The following is an 18,487-nucleotide window of genomic DNA, read 5'->3' as shown; positions in this document are numbered from 1 at the left end:
TTGAAATTAAACTTCTGCAAGGGTGATCAATTTGAATATTTCCAGTTGTGGCAAGTTGAGTTTTACACATGTAATTTCCTTATGCCCTTACAAGGAGGAAATGCAAAGCTTTTTCTGTTCTGGCAGTTGCAGGTTTTTTTCTTTACCTATTGTGTTTTATCTTTTCAAGAGAATAAGTTAAATATTTATTATTTGTTGACCAGGAATTTCCAAGTAGGACAGAGCCTATTTTCAGGGGAGTCCCGGGGAGAAATGCTTCAGACACATTTCTTTGGAATGTGTAAGGAAGTCTTGAGTACCCAGAGGAAACGCACGCAACCACAGGAAGGACATGCAGACTCCGCACAGAAGGAACTCCAATCGAGGAATTGAACTGGGGAGCCTCTTCCTGTGAGGTGACAGTTAACCGCTGCACCACTTGTTGTTGTGTCTTCGGCTTTTCCAGGTTAGGGGTCGCCACAGGGGAACTCCCGTCCGCTAATGATTGGCAGATTTTTACGTGCCGAGTTGCCAGCCCTGATGCACAACCTTCAACGAAGGTGCGCCCATTCACGCATGTCTCCACACAGAAGACGCTGTAGCTGAGAATTGAACCGGACAGATTCTTATTGTGAGGCGACCATGCTACCGCAGCACCACCACCACAGCTAACCACTGCACCGCCCAAATGCTCACATGATTTCTTCCAAATAACATGAAGTAATGTAGCACACTGAATAGATCAGAATTTTCAGGTAGTCCACTTGTATTGAAGACAAAATCAACTGCCTGGATCCATTGCTTCTGTTTTTCTGCCACATTCCCTTTTGTTGAAAGGCATCCAGTGGTTGCATTTGAGCCATTTTACCAGTAAGAGTTGCACTATCATTGTTGCAGTACTGGTGCGACTTGAACTTTGCCTCAAAAGGCCCATTGTCCAGAGGATTTCAAGGAATTTTCACCCTTCCCTCCAAGCTGGGGTGGGTTACCCTCTTATCAGAATGTCAGCACATCTGTGGGGTAAGAGGTATGTTTACCCACCATCTTCAGTTCTGTTTTGTCCCAATACGAGAGAGAGTTTTCAGTAAAAATTACTGTGGTGCCAATTCATTGGTTTGGCATCACTTTGTAATATGTTTTCTGCATTTAGGCACCAAATCGCGTCTGAAGCCTTGATCACCCAGAGAGGTGTGTAGCTTCATTGGGGTCAGTATGGAATATCTCTGAACTTGTACCTCATGATATGATGCATCAGTGTAAGAACTTCAACATTTAATGGTATGCACTTCATATGTAAGCAAGCCACAAGTCCTTGGGTGTACTGTGTTTTACCTTCGTGTTTTTGGAGGGAGCCCTTAAATATTGGTAGTCTTCCTGGCTGTTCTTCCTTTTTACTCTTGTTGATCTCCAGTGTTCTGTGCAATGAAGTTATGATAGGATATGCATATCGCTGCAGCACATAGCTGTGAATAGTACCCGGGAGAGAAACTACTGCATATATTTTCTGTTGTGGAATAGCTCCATAGGCATTCACTGTTTTGATATAATCAGTTCCAGAATCGCACCATATTGGAGGAAAAAGGTCCCAGCTGCAGAGATGTAGGAGTTGGCTGCTTTCTGTAAAAGCAGCCATTTCAGCAAAAAATCAGATGACTGAGCTTGATAAAGCAGTAACTTGTCTCTCTCTCACTCTCTCACTCTCTCTCTCTCTCTCTCTCTCACTCTCTCACTCTCTCACTCTCTCACTCACTCACTCACTCACTCTCTCTCTCTCTCTCTCTCTCTCACACACACACACACACACACACACACACACACACACACACACACACACACACACACACACACACACACACACACACACTCTCTCTCTCTCTCTCTCTCTCTCTCTCTCTCTCTCTCTCTCTCTCTCACTCATTGACACATGCATAAATGCATTTGCCCAAATTGGAATTATTTATACATGTATTGTGTTCTGGCTTCTGATTTTTTTTCTTTCGCATTATATTTCTCTCTCTATTGGAATTACAATCTTTAAAATAACATTTGTGTTAGAAATATATATTTTTTCTTCCGCTTTATATTTCTCTCTATTAGAATTACAAGCTTTAAAACTTTTATTTTAGAGATTTTGTACATTACCTCCAGTTTTATTTTTACTGTAAATCTGTATTTTACAGTTTTATTTTTACTGTAAAAAGTGTGTTTTTTTTCCACTTCCCCAAAGTTTTTAGCTTACTGTAATTTTTGCTTGTGTATTAAAGTTCTTTTGGTACTGGAGATTTTCTCCTCTGGTCTACACTGAAAATGGGCTCCTGGTCCAGTTGGACCAACCTGGTTAACAAATGTTTGCAAAGGGGCCTCTTGTGTGGGTGAAGTATTAAAAATGTGTACTGTTGCATATTAAATAGCTACAGTAAGGCCGCTGACGTGGATTTTAGCTATGTATTGATGACATTGTGAGGTGTAAGCCAGTGCCTCTTGGGTGGGTGATGTAAAAGCTGACCCTGTACATATTTGAGAACTATCTTCAAATGTTTGTGTAAATGTGGTTGAATTTGTTTTATAACATTATCTTGTGGGGGGGGGCATGAAATTGGAAGCAGTAGGCTGAGGGAGAGCATGCAAAAGCATTTGCTTGCAGAAAGGGTAATGCACAAGACTTCTTAAATAAGCAAATATTGTAGATTGAAGAAGAACTTGGGGCAGGCACAGAGGAATACTAATAGAAAAGAACTAGCAGTGTAGTTTGTGCATCATGAAGGTAAGATGGGGAGACCCCAGTGTACCATATCAGCTGTCATTCTATCTCCTAGGCCCCCACCTTCCTGCAGCAGTACCCCGTATGTGTTTCCTGTCAGCACTCTGGTCCTTTCTGTCTTTGAACAGGGATATGCACATATGTGGAGGGCATATGCATTACTGGACATGAGTCATTTCTGTGTGTATGTTTGTGCGTCTTACTGTCTGTGCTTGCAGCAACTGAATTTCCACTTGTGCTGCCAGCAGACTTCTCCATACCTCTCAACTGTCTCCGATTTTGACTTAAATTTTAGCTCAGTCCGTCTTAATCCCTCCTAAAATTTCAGACCCTGATAAAAGGTGAATTGCACTTAAAATAGTGACGATAATTACAGTAATACTGTTTCAGAAAATCTATATAAATTTACATTCTCAAGTGTCCCTGATTGTCTCTGATTTATTTCCGGATTTGTACTTGATTGTTGAACAAGTTTTGGCTTCTGGTTGGCTAATGAGGATGAAGTGCTTGGCAGTGGCAGTTGTCTCATGCAGTGACATTGGTCTTTCAAATTTTACACCTTGGTGGAGAATGGAGGCAAGAGATGGGAATTGTTAAATTTGTTTTTGAGATGTGCAAAATGTGGCACGCAATTGTGAGAATGCTGATCTCCTGCCTTATAGATGAGAAAAAAACAGGATCCTTCAGTGGGCTTGTATGCTAGGTTGTGACCCACCATTAAGAGTCCTCAGCCCTGAGCTTATTTCTGTAATGGCCCACAAATGCGATAACATTTTCAGTAAGGCCCTTTGTCAAAACCTTAGATAAAAGTAAGCCTCATACTTGGTATAATTTGAGATTGAAGCTTGGGGGGGGGGGGGGGGTGTCAAAGCTCTGACCACTGTAACTCATCTGAGGAACACATCACATTTAGTTGTGTGAACTGTCAGTGCTCCGTATGCATTTTTTTGTTACCCTCAGTGAGAAAAGGATTATGTGAATACAAGTCTTGTGTACCCCTAAACTCCTTAGCTTAGGGCCATTTGGACCTCCTTTCCAACTGTTCTTGGAAGTTTCTGACTTTTTTGGTTAGTTTTATTCTTCACTTGAATCTATTGTATTAGTCTTTCTTTCTCTCTTTCCAGGTGGACAAGCACATCCGGCGCCTTGATACTGACCTTGCACGATTTGAGGCTGATCTGAAAGAGAAACAGATAGAGTCAAGTGATTATGACAGCTCCTCAAGCAAAGGGAAAAAGAGTGAGTGATGAGGTGATTGTGGGGGCACTACTATGGGTTTGCAGACTAACTGCTTTCTTTTCTGTGTGTTTTGTGCTGATCTTTTTTCACCTTTTACTTGCCTATCTATTTACCAGTCTGTCTTAATCTTGTATGTACAGAAGGCAGAGGACATAAAGAAAAGAAAGCTGCAAGAGCCAGATCAAAAGTGAAGAATTCTGATGAGGACACCCCCAAAAATGGGCAGAAGAAAATGAAGCTGGCGCACACCCAAGTATCCATCCTCACTTCATCGCACGTAAGTATCGATCCTATCACTTTTATTTTCAAGAATTTGCCAGCTTGCATGAAACACTTGAGGGAAATCTTTTATTTTCATGCACAAATAGAAGTACATCCTACTCAATTTTGTGGCAGTCCACCTCTGTCGTTACATGGCAGCATGTTTCTTTGTCTGTGATGGTGCCTCAAATGAAAGCAAAGCTGTGTTGTCACTGCACTTGCCACCACCCCCCCCCCCCCATTGGAGTATCTTACTGTCTCTTACATTTACTGTTTATGCCGAGTCACAAGCTTGTATTCCGAGTTTTGGCTAAGTAAGGTCTGTCTATTTGTAGACAAGTGTGATATTTACCTTGAGCATGATTGTGCACCAGAATTATTACCTTGAATGGTGTACACAACGTTTCTCTGTTCTTCACGCTTTCAGTCTTCATTAACATCTAGGTCCAGTGCTGTACACAATGTTTCTAGTCTTAAATTTCTCGCATTACATCATTCATCTTTTTTTCTTAAGGCCATCATAATTATTGCATTTCTCTGCTGTGTACTTTCTACATGCAGTAGTCCACCCTTTGCACTCTGTATAAAGGTCTGTCCCTTTACAGTACAAAATCTACATGTATAGATCTGTTTACACAAAGCACTACATGGTTGCAGGTCCTGTCCCATGTGTATTGGGATTATCTTTCTGAACTTACTGCACTTGTAAAAAGATCTGTCAGTGAGAAATGATCTGTTTCCCTTATGCTCAGATCATTTCAGTTTTAGAAGATCTCTGTGGTTCTGAGACATTGATAAGTTCTCGACACATTGCATGGCTGTACTTTTTACAGTAGACATTAAGTACATGAAAGTGCTGTTTATCACAGTTCTGAGTCAGAGGTTTGGCCTTATCACCCCAATGTTAATATATCTGCTCATAGGTAGGTGCTAAGCTATTGGCCCTGGGGCCTATATAAGCCAAGCTAAAAAGGTACCCAGGCTTTCACCACCCAAGAAAATTATTTTCCTGTGCCCCTATCGAGCAGAGCCACTAGAAGTGATCAACGGGATGAATTTCCTATTTCCCATCCAATCAAGATTTTTCTTGAGTGCTAATGAGGAGCTTTGTTTGATATAGATAGGTAGTTTGTTACAGAGTATGGGAAGTCTCTGGGACAGGAATCTATCCCTCCAGCATGTTCTATTTATTGTGGTGACAAGGTTTAGGTCCCTAGAGTGTGTAGCTCTGAGGGATTGAGATTTCAAGTGGAGCATGTCCAACAGCTCTGGGTTTGACATAGCTTGGTATGTTAGGCAGAGATTGCCTCTGAGTAGGCTATGTGTGACTGAGTAAAGCTGGAGGTTTTTTTAGACTGTCTGCGCAGGGCATCTGTTTGAGGCCGGTTACTTTTTTGATAGGTATTTCTGTGGCCTTTCCAGTTGTTGAAGTCTTGTGAGGTGCATACCAAAAGGGGCATTGTACTCTGATGGGTCTAATGAGTGATGAGTACAGGGGAACAATTACCTCTCTTTTTCCTGGATGAGAAACCTTTTGTGATGGTGTGCCATGTAGAAGGATTACCCGACTACTGTGACGATGATTATCAAAGCAGAGACTACTGTCCACCTGTGTCCCGAGATCTCTTGTCACACTTTCAGTGTTAAGTAGACTACCGCCTATGTGGTAGTTCATGGGTACAGAGTTTTTACCAAAAGGGATGACAGTGCACTTTTTGGCATTGAGCTTGAGGCCATGGTTTTGACACCAGGCATCTCTCAGTGAGACCCTTTTGTAGGATGTCCACATAGTTAGGTGTTTCAGTTATGGCTCCTAGTTTGCAGTCACCTACGAACTTCATTAGCCAAAGACCTTCTGTGTTAGCCTGTACTTAGTGAAGTAGATACCAAACAGGAGAGGACACAAGACTGAACCCTGTGGTACTCCACTTGTCACTGGTCTGAAGTCTGGTTTGGAGTCTGCTGCTTTCACAGTGTGGGTTCTGTCAGTGCGCCAGTTGGCAACCCGTCTTGTGACACAGGGATTTATACCTAGTTTAGTGAGTTGATCTTTAATTTCAGAGTGGGGGGTGGTGTTGAAAGCCTTGGCAAGATCTAGATAGGCTGTGCAAACCACTTTACCCTCATTTATGGCTTTAGTGACTGCTTCAAAGAAGTCCGTCAGCTTTAGGAGACATGATCTGTCTTTTACATGTTTGTCTGAGTAGCTAACTTTCCTCTCACAGAGCATTTAAGTGTTTGTGGTTCACTTTTATATACCCTGCTTTTATTGGGTGCAAGGCTGCCTGTTTTTCTACCATACTGCACAGTAGCCTTTATACACTTGCTGCTACTTGTCCTTTTTTCATCACATAACATTTGTGCATCCACTAGCAGCAGCGTACTTGCATTTTTTCTGTTTTTGTGCTGCTGCAGCTGTTGCTATCCTCTGCTTTCTGTACTTCTAACACACTGATTCCTTGATGTTTACTTGCTGTTATCACAGTAGCTTGATGCTGTTTTTTATATACCTTTTGAGGTGCTTACCTTTTCATCTATACTTAACACGGATTTGTTTCCTTTCTACGGTATCTGTTCTATGAGCAGTGCCACTGTGTTTTCAGCCACACATTAAGGTCTCCTGCTAAGAGGTGAACTCATTTGTTTTGGAAATTCCCCTAACTTTAAAATGTTTTCTGCCACTTAGGGATGTATTGGCTGCATAATCCTAAAGTATCACTTAAGAATGGCGTACCACTGCATATGGATGTACTGCGCCATTGGGGGATGTGCACCATGCCGCTTTTGGGGGGTGTACTCTGTTGCATGTTAAGAGCAACAAAATAAATTGGCAAACCTAGCCCCCTTAGAGTCCCATGTGACTGAAGAATATTGTATCCTTGTAATGCGAGTGAGTCCTCCAGACCATTTGACTTGAGACAGGTTTCAGTGGTAGACCAAATACAGTTGTAGAAAATGCAGTTTACTACTTGTACTGCTAACATTAATAAGGCCCAGTTTAAGCCCATGGCTGACTTCTCAACATTTGTTGGATCAGTTCAGCTTGGAATTGGATTTGGATGCACATACCTCAAGAGTAGTAAAAGGAAAAAACAAGCATGCTAATATTTAACCTTTTTAATTTGTGATATGAATAAATACAAGATTTGACCTTGTGTATTTTTGATGATTAGTAAAGATTATATTGATGGACACCGAACATTTGTTAAATGCTGGTATCGTTTTAAGGGTTTTCAAACCAATACTATGCTGTTCATACCAAGATAGTGAACTGTGCAAAAGTAAAACTGAGCTTAATGCAAGTCACACAGCCTAGTACCAGTAGAGTTGAGTGTTGCGTGGACCCTACGTTTGTTTAGAAGTTTATCTGTATACGTATTTGTAAACTTGATTAGTTGCATCTATTCTGGGAGTGCCAGGCACCATTATGTAAGGCCCACCTAGTCTGGGGGGGGGGGGGGCATTTGAGTGAAACATCCAAGCATCCTTGCCATGGTGCAGGGCCACTTGGACTTGGAAGGCCAGGCATTTTCAGCTTGTGCCCATTCTTTGTTTAAATTTCACGTTTATGGTTGCAGGTCGACTACTTAAACTACCCAGGGAGGAAGTTGTAATCAAAGTATTGAATGCTCACTAAAAACTTGACAAAGTAACACATGAGGATGGTAATGACAAAGGAGGAACATAATGGTGGGCAGGTTCATGCAGTTAAAACTTGGGTTGAGTGACTTGTGTTTATGGTAGACACCTTATAGGGCATGGTTAGTCTTTTCTCCAAGTGAGTTGAAAGCCAGTGATGAGTTCATAGCACAGTTCTTTGTAGTATTTGGTATATTGCTGCATTAATGCAGGAAATGATTTGGAAGCCAGTCACTGTAACATATGGCAAGAAGTTTAGTTCCATTTCAGAATACTTATGACAGCACTTAAAGAAGTAATGTACAACTAAGGCCAAGGCGACCAGTCATCTGCTGTAGCTGGAAATAGCGATGTATGCTGTGCATTCTCAGGTATTTGGGAAGCTGAAGGACGTTGAATCAGAAGTGACATGCTCTGAGCGGAGAATGAATTTAAGCAAGCCCTCAGCCTTCACTCTTGATACTTTTAGTGATTTCCAGAGAATCCCACGTCTATATAACTGGCAATCATGAATTGCATCAAACAGCTGGATACTAATACTACCAGCCTAGAGAACAGAGCAAGGAAAAAGTGCATCTGTTTTATTGTAAACTCTTGAGAGGAAAGAGGGCTGTGATTCATTGTCTGCCAAATCTTTTCTGGCTTATTGGACTGAGATGGTTGGTGGAAACTGATGCTCATAGAGCAACTTCATGAAAAATGTATTCTTGAAGGTCTTTAAACATTAGATTATAGTCCAATTTGCTCCTTATGTCTTGAAACTGTAACTGCTCATATTATGGAAATATGGGGAAAAATGATTTTATGGAGCTGGGGTACAAGTTGAACAGAAATAGTGTGTCATACAAGAAACCCTTATCTCCTGTCATTCAGCTGTTCTGAGCCCAGAAGTTCAGCTGCTGCATTGTATACCCTGCATATTTCAAAGTCTGCTTTTCTGACTTGAACAAGGCATTTTTGAATCCTGAGGAGTCCAGCTGATATAAAAGAATGATCTGATGATGTCCATTTCATCACGCATGCATCTTCGAATCTGTCCTTGGATCCATCTTGGCCATTTCTTTCAGACATACGAACCAAGCCTCAAACTCCTCCCTCTCCCATAATGCCTCACTCCTCTTCAAATCACAGATTGGGCGGCACAGTGGTGCAGCGGTTAACGTTGTCGCCTCACAGCAAGAGGTTCTCCGGTTCGATTCTCTGCTGGGGTGCCTTCTGTGTGGAGTTTGCATGTTCTCCCTGTGTTTGCATGGGTTTCCTCCGGGTACTCCGGTTTCCTCCCACATTCCAAAGACCTGCATCTGGAGTGTTTCTCCCTGGGCCTCCGCTGAAAACAGGCTCTGTGGAACCTAGTCGGACATTCCCGGTCAACAAATGTTCAAATAAAAAAAATAAAAATCTCATTTGCCGCCTTCCAGCACAAGTGCAATTCTGAGGCTCCTTTCAACTAAGTAAATAGTTTCCTTTTGTTTCTGTAATTTTATTGGCTTTTTTCTCTTCTAGTTAATTTATAGCCTTTTCGTACCTGTAGTGTTAACATCTCCTCCCTTTTAGTGCATTTTTTTCCTGTCAGTTTTCACTGGCATTCGGATCCTTTCCCACCTTCCACCTCTCCCTTCTGATAGTGTTTCACTGTTGCAGTCATTACATTTGGGTAATCTGCTGGCAGGTTGCTCTCTGTCAGCCCGATTAACAAAGTCTTGGGTCCTGCATCGGTTGCTGTCCCTTCTTCCTTGATGTCAGGGGTATAAAACATGCAGCTGACGCCATTACATCAGTTTTTCTTGCCGTGCCCGAAACAGAAGTAGTTTGCAAGTGCCAGTAGGCCGACTCCTAAAATTTTCATTTGAGTTTCAGAACCAAAGTCTTCAACTTAAAGCCAAGTACCCTGTTGGGGAAACTTTTTCTTGCTCCTTACCGATGTCCGTAAAAGTTAATTGCATTACTTGTGGAAAGCCAAATACCTCAAAGATTTTCATTCGTAATGTATTCCTATCCTAGGCCCTGACCACGATGTACCTTGCTGTCAGTTTTCTGCTTTATTTAATCAGCGCACTGTCCGTCGTCTGTATATTTTTGCTTCTTAATATTTCTGTTCTCATTTTAATTATCCAGAAATGTAGTCGGGTTAGCCATCTAACTACCGGGATTCTGAAAAAACGCAAAGATAAAGACAGACAGGCTGCTGAGGTCCAAAACTGCCGACTACACTTCTAAGCCAGTCACCAATTCGCTGGTACTCAGTGAGGCGCTTTCGCAGCCCCTGATGCTTCTGATTTACAGGCCTCTGCTAAGACCCATTCGGAGTTCGGTATGCCGTGAGATACTTCAACTATGGAACCCGCGGATGTCTCTACCTTGGATCGGTCCGAAGCCACTGTGCAGGCACCTGCTTCTGAGGGTGTATTCAGGCTTTACAGATTTGCATATTAAAACGACACCTTCATTACTAAGGCCTAAATCTTGATCCATATCTAAAAACCGACACCCAGGCCACATGCTCAGGCCCCTATGCCTAAAAAACAAATGATAAAAATGTCTGAAGATCTGATGACTCTAATTAGGGGTAGTCAACCCCCCCCCCCCCCCAAAGAGGCCTAGGGCTGACCTTGATTATGAATCTTCTGATCAAGATTCTGTTTTTTCTGATTACCTGGATTTGTCCATACTTATGAGGATTCTGATGTAGAGGATTCCATTCCCTCTGCTTCCCCTCCTGAGGTTTTTCTTTTTGGGGAAACTTTTTGCATACTTTAAGGGATCATTTTCACTGGGAAAGCCAGGAATTTTCTGATTCAAAAAAGACTTGGGGATTTCCTTCTGCCTCAGCATAGGCCTTTGGCTATACCTCCTGTACTAGACATTGTTTTCCCTGAATCCAGTTTGGCCCCTGATTCCCTGCCTCCTCCTCCTAGTAAACCTGACGGAAACTACAGGGTTTGAGTCCCACAAGTTCCTTTTCAAAAATCCTGTTGCAGATCCAGAGACCATTTCTCAGGGGCCCAAGGGTATTAAGACTTCTACTGCTAAAAATCATACCCCTTCTGATAGAGACTCCAGGGTGCTGGATAGATGGGGTAAAAAGGTTTATACTTCTGCAACCTTGGTAATCGGAGCTTTAAACTGCCAACTTCATATATTAAAATATCCGCAACGTATTATTGGACTACTTAAACAGAAAATGGTGTTGATTCTTGACTGTGTGGAAAATAAAGATTTACAGGACTTGATGCATTCTGCTGAACAAGTTGGAAAACAGTTTGCAGTGTGGTTTTGATTCTTTAGAGGCCTCTTGCAGGGCTGCTGTTACTGGGTCTGTGCTTAGAAGGCATGCTTGGCTTAAGGAGCAATCTTAGCCTGATCATGTTAAAGCTAAATTGGTGGATGCTCCTTTAAATCAGGACCGCCTGTTGGGACAACAAGGCTGAAGAAGTTCTTAAGATGGAAGATGAAGCTAAATCTATGCAAACTGTTAAAGGTTTTTTACAAGTGCAGCCTTCTAGATTTAGTAGGAACTGGCCTACTAAGAATTGGTACTTTCCAGTCCCTTCCAGGTCTTCTCAAGCCAAACCCAGACACGGCTAAAACGCCAGATTTAATTCCCAGGGGACTCTCAGAACCAAGCAGTGGGGGGGGGGCCTCCACTTCCAAATCTGGAAATAACAAGACACCCCCTATGGTAAACAGTCTCAGTGACTTCCTTTTACATTTCCCAAGCACTTATCTTTTGACCGCCCCTTTGGGGGGAAAGATTGCTCTTCATGCAAAGAACTGCGAACTCCTAACCCAGGACAAATGGGTTTTAAATAGTGTTCCAGGGATACAGATTTCATTTCCACATGTTGCCAACACCAAATGGGTGGCCAGACCTGCCCCCAAATCAGTGGGCAGAGGCTCAAAAACAAGTACTTTTCCCTCTTAAGCATGGGGGCTCTTCAGCTGGTACCAGAAGAGGAAAAGGGACAAGGTTTCTACTCAAGACTTTTTCTGGTACCCGGAAAAGACCATTCATGGCATCCTATCCTGGACCTGTCTACTCTAAACACCTTTTTGGAGATTCCAAAATTCAAGATGCTGACTCTTAACCAATTACTTCCTATGCTAGGCAAAGATGCCTGATTGGCAACACTAGATTTAAAAGAAGCATACCTGCACATCCCATTCAGGGAATCTTGCAGAAAATACCTACGCTTCAAAGCAGGCTGCATGCATTCCGTTCTCTGCACTGACCTTTGTCTTGTCTACTGCACCCAGGGTATTCACAGAGTGCCTAGCTCCAGTTATTGCATTTTGCAGGCAAAGTAGTATTCAAATATACCCATACCTAGACGATTGTCTAATTCAGGCAGAAAGCCGGGGCATATTTTTAAATCATCTGGCATTTGTAAAATGGGTTCTAACTTGTCTGGGGTACACCATAAACGAAAAGAAATCACAACTGGTACCCTGCCAACAAATTGCGTTCCTGGGAGCAAGCTTGAGTACAACTTCCTAGATGGGTTACCTTACGCCAGAAAAGCAAATTCATTTGGTAACCTATTTCAAACAAGTAGCCACAAAAACCCTGCTATCTGCAAGACAAATACTGCAAGCCTTGGGGTTCATAGCCTCCTGCATTCTTCTAAGACTGCATATGAGGAAATTTAAGTGGTATCTAAAAAGCCTATGGAGTCAACGTTCTCGCAGCCTGGAAACAATGATTTCTGTCATACCTTGCCTACACCTAGAGTTCCTCTGGGCAGAGGCCTGCCACCAAAAAAAGGGACTACGATTCACACTACCCCCTTTCGCCCAAACCCTAATAGATGCATCAGACTATGCATGGGGGGGGGGGCTCACCTGGCAGGGAAAGTCCATTCAGGGCAAATGGAACTCAAGTTAAATGCACCTACATACCAATCAAAAAGAAATGTTAGCTGTACAGAATGCTCTGACAGCCTTCAAGGACTACATTTTTCCAGGACAACTATTGGTAAAGACTGACAACGCCACGGTTATGTGGTACATAAGCAAGGGGGGTACACATTTCCTTCCCCCTCTGCAGACTAGCCATGGCATTGTGGAACACAGCTTTGAGCTACCAAGTGCACCTACAAGCTCAATTCCTGCCAGGAAAATTAAATACACTGCCAGACTAAGCAGAAACCTCATGGACCCACACGAGTGGAAACTGGAACAAAGGATTTTCAACATGTTGACAAGCGAATGGGGGAGCCCAGACATATATCTATTTGCCTCCTCCCAGAACTACCAGTTGGACAAGTTTTGTACAAGGACTCCCCACAAAAAGCCTGGAAAGTGGATGCTGTGTCCTTCAGCTGGAAAAACAAGCCTGGAAAGTGGATGCAGTGTCCTTCAGCTGGAAAAACAAGCCTGGAAAGTGGATGCTGTGTCCTTCAGCTGGAAAAACCTATCAGTCTTCGCCCCCCCCCCCAGCTGCCTTTCCTCTCCAAAGTTCTACCAAGTCAAACAGGACAAACCAAGGATGATCTTCATTGCTCCAGACTGGCCGCGCCAACACTGGCACCCTCTCCTGGGCAGTGTCGCAGTTATTTCCAAGGCACCTGCCTGAGACCCCTTCTCTGCTGTTCCAGCATGAGAACCAATTTCTGCACCCTCTGCTTCCAACATTGAACTTTGCAGCTTGGCTAATGACTTAAATTCATCCTTATCCCTCAACAAACCTGTGATGATGTCATCTTAGAGGCAAGGAGACCTAGTATTAGAAAATGTTGTTATGCTGACAAATGGAAAAGATTCTGTGCCTGGAACCAATCACAAGGGATGAGCACAGCAGTGCCCAATTTACCTCAGATTTTACAATACTTAACTGAGATGCTTCACAAGGGCCTGTCTTTTTCCCCTCATTAAAATCCACACCATTTCAGCTCTTTAACACAACCTCCCCTCTTCTCTCATCCTCTCTCATCCTCTGCTCAAGCAGTACCTCAGACGGGCCAAAAACTTGAGACCACCCAGGAGAGCTCCAACCCCAGCCTGGGACCTTAACTTTGTACTGGAGAAACTCACTCTCTCTCCTTTTGAGCCAGCTGCTACTGCAGACTTAAAATTTCATTCTTGGAAAACAGCCTTCCTTTTAGCAATCACTTCAGCTAGAAGGATATCTGAATTACAGGCCCTTATGGCAGTGGAGCCGTTCATCTTTCATGTGGACAGGGTGTCACTCAGGACCAATCCATCCTTCATGCCCAAGGTGGTATCCAGTGTAGCTCTTAATCAGTCCATTCATTTGCCAACATTATTTCCCAATCCACAGAACAAAGGGGAATGGATTCTGCATTCTTAGATGTGCGCGGACAACTTGGATTCTACTTGGACAGGACTAAACCTAGAAAAAAAATCTGAACTGGTAGCATTTGTTGCAGGGGCACAGGGAACGGCTATTTCAAAACAAACCATTTCTAAATGGATAAGCCATTACATTCATTTCTGCTATAAACACCATGGAAAACCTATTCCCCAGGGGATCAGATCTCACTACACCAGGGCTGCATCTACTTCTGCAGCCTTTCTCAGAGGTGTTCCTACCAGGGACATCCTAGAGGCTGCTACCTGGAGTTCTGTACATACTTTCACGAAGCATTATCATTTACCAATTTTCTCTAAATCCAGAGCTGGCTTTGCCACTGCTGTCTTGCAGGGCCTTATATCTGGCCCTAATGCTATATAAACTCCTCCTCCTCCCCACTATATAGCTTTGGGAATCTACCCAAACGTAATGACTGCAACAGTGAAACACTAAGAACATAGTACAGTTGTGTACACTTACCATAAATGTAGATGTTTGAGTGTATTCACTGCTGAAGTCCTGGTTACCCTCCAACCAGCCCCCTAATTTCTTCTGGCTCTACCTCTACTTTCCTTTATAGGTTCATACTAGGCTATCTGCCCTAGGGCATTTATAAGCCTAGCCAGAGTATGTTTGGCTTTCGCCACCGATTTTAAATTAATTTTGCTATGCCCTTTTTCGAAGTTTGTATACTGTGCCTCTGTCTAACAGTGACACAGAAATGATACCCGGGGTAAACCTACGATCTCCCATCCACTCATCAAGATTCCTCTTGAAGAGAGTCAATGAGGGACTCTGCCTAACCTGGACTGGGATTTTATTCCAGAGTGAAGGGAGCCTCTGGGTTATGAATCTGTCCCTCCAGCATGTCCTATTTATTTCAGTGCTAAGGTTCAAGTCTGTCGAGCGCGTAGCTCAATGGGATTTGGATTTTCTGAGGTGCAGCATGTCCATTAATTCCGGGTTGGACATGGCTTTATACGTCCGGCACAGATCGCCTCTGAGCAGGCGGTATGCCACTGAGTAGAGCTGGAGTTTCTTTAACCGGGCAGCATATGGCAACTGTTTGAGCCCTTTGATCTACTTGGTGAGGTACTTTTGGAGTCTTTCCAGTTGCTGCAGGTGTCTGGTAAGGTACATCCCAAAAGGGGCATTGTACTCAATTATGGGCCTGATGAGGGATGAGTAAAGAGGCACGATGACCTCCCCTGATCTAGATGTGAATCCCTTCATGATTAGGTGGGCTATATAAAATGTTTTTCTAACCACTTTGGCCACGTGGTTGTCAAATGAGAGATTGCTATCAACTTGGGTCCCCAGGTCTCTAATTACTTCTGTACTTAATGGATTACCACCTATGTGGTAATTTGTGGGCACTTTGTTTTTGCCAAAGGGGATGACTATACACTTTTTGGTGTTTAGCTTGAGGCCATGGCTCTGGCACCAGTTGTCTTTCTATGAGGCCCTTTTGGAGGATGCTTGTGTTGGCTGGAGAGTTGATTATGGTACCCAGTTTGCAGTCATCTGCGAACTTGGTCAGCCACAGTCCTTCCGTGTTGGCCTGTACCTCCGAGAAATATATACCGAACAAGAGAGATCCCAGGACTGAGCCTTGTGAGACGCCACTTGTAACTGGTTTGGAGTCTGACATGGCTCCAGCAATTCTAACCATGTGGGCTCTGTCCTTGAGCCAGTTTGCAACCCATCTAGTGACATAGGGGTTTATATTTAAGCTGGTGAGCTAATCTATAATGCCCGAGTGGGGTATTGTATCAAAGGCTTTTGCGAGGTCCAGGTAGGCTGTGTGGACCACCTTCCTCTAGTCAATGGCCTTGGTGACGGTTTCAAAGAAATCGACCAGGTTTAAGAGGCAGGATCTGCCCTTAACAAAGCCGAACTGGGTAGGATCCAGTGTCTGTAGGTCCCCAATATCTTTATTTATGAGGTTCATGATGATCCTTTCCATAGCTTTGCAGACCAATTTAGTCAGGCTTATGGGTCGATAGTTTCCAGGATCCGTAGAGGGACCACTGTTGCTGTATGCCACTCTGGGTACATATCCTGTAGTAAGGCTGAGATTGAACAGTAGTTTTATGTTTGGGTTTAGCTCTTCTTGGAGTTCATGTAGGACGCAGCCCGGGACACAGTCTGGTCCCATTGATGCTGTGTGTTTTGCTTTGGAGAGGGCAGCTCTTACCTGAGCATCTGAGATGTCAGGGGGGTAGCACTCTGCTGGGATAGATATTTGCCCTTTTGGTGGGGAGGGAGGGGAGAAGTTTGCGCTGAACCTGTCAGCTAGGATGTTGGCAATGTCTGTGGATTCAATGTATTTTTTCTCATTTTGGACTAATTCTGAGCATATCTGGGAATTCCCACCCAGGTTCCCAACATAACTAAAGAAAGCCTTGTGATTATCCTTAGTGTCCTGTGCAATTTTTTTCTCGAAGCTGGCCTTAGACGATTTTGAGTGCCCGCAGTTTTATGCTAATACTGATCAGAGATGCCTTCCCTTTTTGGGATTTTGCTGCATCATGTAGTAGCTTCCTCCTATTGTACAGTTTGTTTATGGCTGGGGTCCACCAGACAGGACGTCTGCCTTTGGAGGATTGGGTCTTGGTTTTATTTGGGATTCCATGATCCATGCATTCCTGAAGGTGCTCATAGAATGTGTTTATAAAGGATTCTGCGGTCTGGTCCGTATTTTCCACAGGCTCGGGGGCTTTGAAGGATTCCACCTCAGTTTTGAGGAGTGTGACATTTGCTTTAGAGAAGTTTTTCACTGTGGTTTTCTGGGCAGGGGGTGGGGTAGGGATGTGAATATCCAGTGAGATTAGTTTATGGTCTGATCTTACCAGCGAGGGATGCACTTCTGGTCTGGAGCATAGAGTCCCCATGTTGGTGATGAATCAGGTTCAGTATGTTTTCCCCTCTTGTGGGAGTGGTAACAAGTTGTTCCATAGCATTTGAGTTTATAAATTCTCGGAACCTTTGGGCTAGGGTGTTGGAGCTAGAGTAATGCTCCCAGTCTATGTTTGGGTAGTTGAAGTTGCCCAATAAAATGGTGTTTGGAGAGACCTTCATATTTTCCAGTGTTCTCAGGAAGGCCGAGTGGGGTTCCTGGGTTTGGGAGGGTGGTCTGTAGCAGGCTATAAACTGGAAGGCAGTTTTACCCACTGTTAGTTGCACATGGATAGTCTCTGATGCTTCGTGCTGTGCCACCAACCTGGAGGTGTGGGGTATCTTTGACTAATATTGATACTCCCCCTCCTTTTGTGGTTTGGTCTAAGTTTGGGGGCCGAAAAGCATGGTATGAGGTATAACCTGGTAGTGCTGGGGTGCTCTCGGGAGCCTTGAACCAGGTTTCTGTTACTGCACAGATATCGATGTTCTCCATGCTAAGGAGAGTTTCGAGTGCATGCATCTTGAGGTTCAGACTTCTGGCGTTGAGTAGCATTACTCTTAGTTTCTTATCCCTTGTGATACCTATGGAGGTGGGTTTGTCTTTTGAGCCTTGCCTAAAAAAGGTGCTATGGGGTAAGCAAGAGCCTTTGCCAATATCCGAAAGCCCAGGGGTGACAGGTGCAAGCCGTCCCTAGCGAAGCATCGTGGCTTGTCTAGCATGTCATCCCAGGCTGACAGGCATTGCATCCCCTTTGAATGACACCAATACTTAAGCCAATTGTTGAAATTGATCATCTTGTCTTCATATTGTGGCATCATTCTTGGTGAGGGTAAGATGCTACTCAAGGTCAGGGTCATACCGGCGTGGGCTACATGCTCAGAGCTCCTCTGTCTCTTTTCATGTAGTCCAGGGAGGTACGTCTCAGGTCATTCACACCAGCATGGACAATGAGTCATATTTGTACTTGCCTTGGAGTGACCTGAATGATTTTATGTGGCGGATCCTAGCGCCCGACAGGCAGCTCACCGTGACCTTCTTGTTCAGCCTGGTGAGCGGGACGTCAGTGTGCCTGACGTTAGTCACCTATTAGAAGTGTATCAGCTGTGTTTAGCCTTAAGGGCTGTGACTGTTCGGCACACTGGCTTTGTGAGCTGTGTTGCATGTGTTTTGTTTTGGGGTAGCGGTTGCTTGGGTGTCTGCTTTGGAGGTCTCTGCTGCTTAGGCAGATTTTTATTTAGAGCCTTAGAGTATGTTTTTGTGTGTTTGTGTTTCGTTTGCTGTCGTGGTAGGTCTGTGTGAGACTGGAATTGTAGTGAGTGTGGTTTCCTTCTCCTCCTGACTGGTTACGCCAGTACTGAGTTGAGAGAGCTTAGCCTCCAGTTTGGAATTTTTTTCA

General features: G+C 43.7%; 1 protein-coding gene across 1 annotated transcript in view; it reads left to right on the top strand.

The window, feature by feature from the left end:
* Positions 1-18,487, top strand: part of ING4 (inhibitor of growth family member 4) — a 184,179-nt gene that overhangs the window by 140,079 nt on the left and 25,613 nt on the right. Inside the window, exons 4-5 of the mRNA XM_044078997.1 lie at positions 3,865-3,979; positions 4,120-4,256. Coding sequence (XP_043934932.1) covers positions 3,865-3,979; positions 4,120-4,256 — 252 coding nt within the window. The remainder of the gene's footprint in view (positions 1-3,864; positions 3,980-4,119; positions 4,257-18,487) is intronic.

This window comes from Protopterus annectens, chromosome 8.part0 (genome assembly GCF_019279795.1).
Source record: "Protopterus annectens isolate FY-2018-M chromosome 8.part0, PAN1.0, whole genome shotgun sequence".
NCBI lineage: Eukaryota > Metazoa > Chordata > Ceratodontiformes > Protopteridae > Protopterus > Protopterus annectens.
Note: the sequence above shows the minus strand (reverse complement) of the source record. Positions and strands in the feature narration are given on the sequence as shown.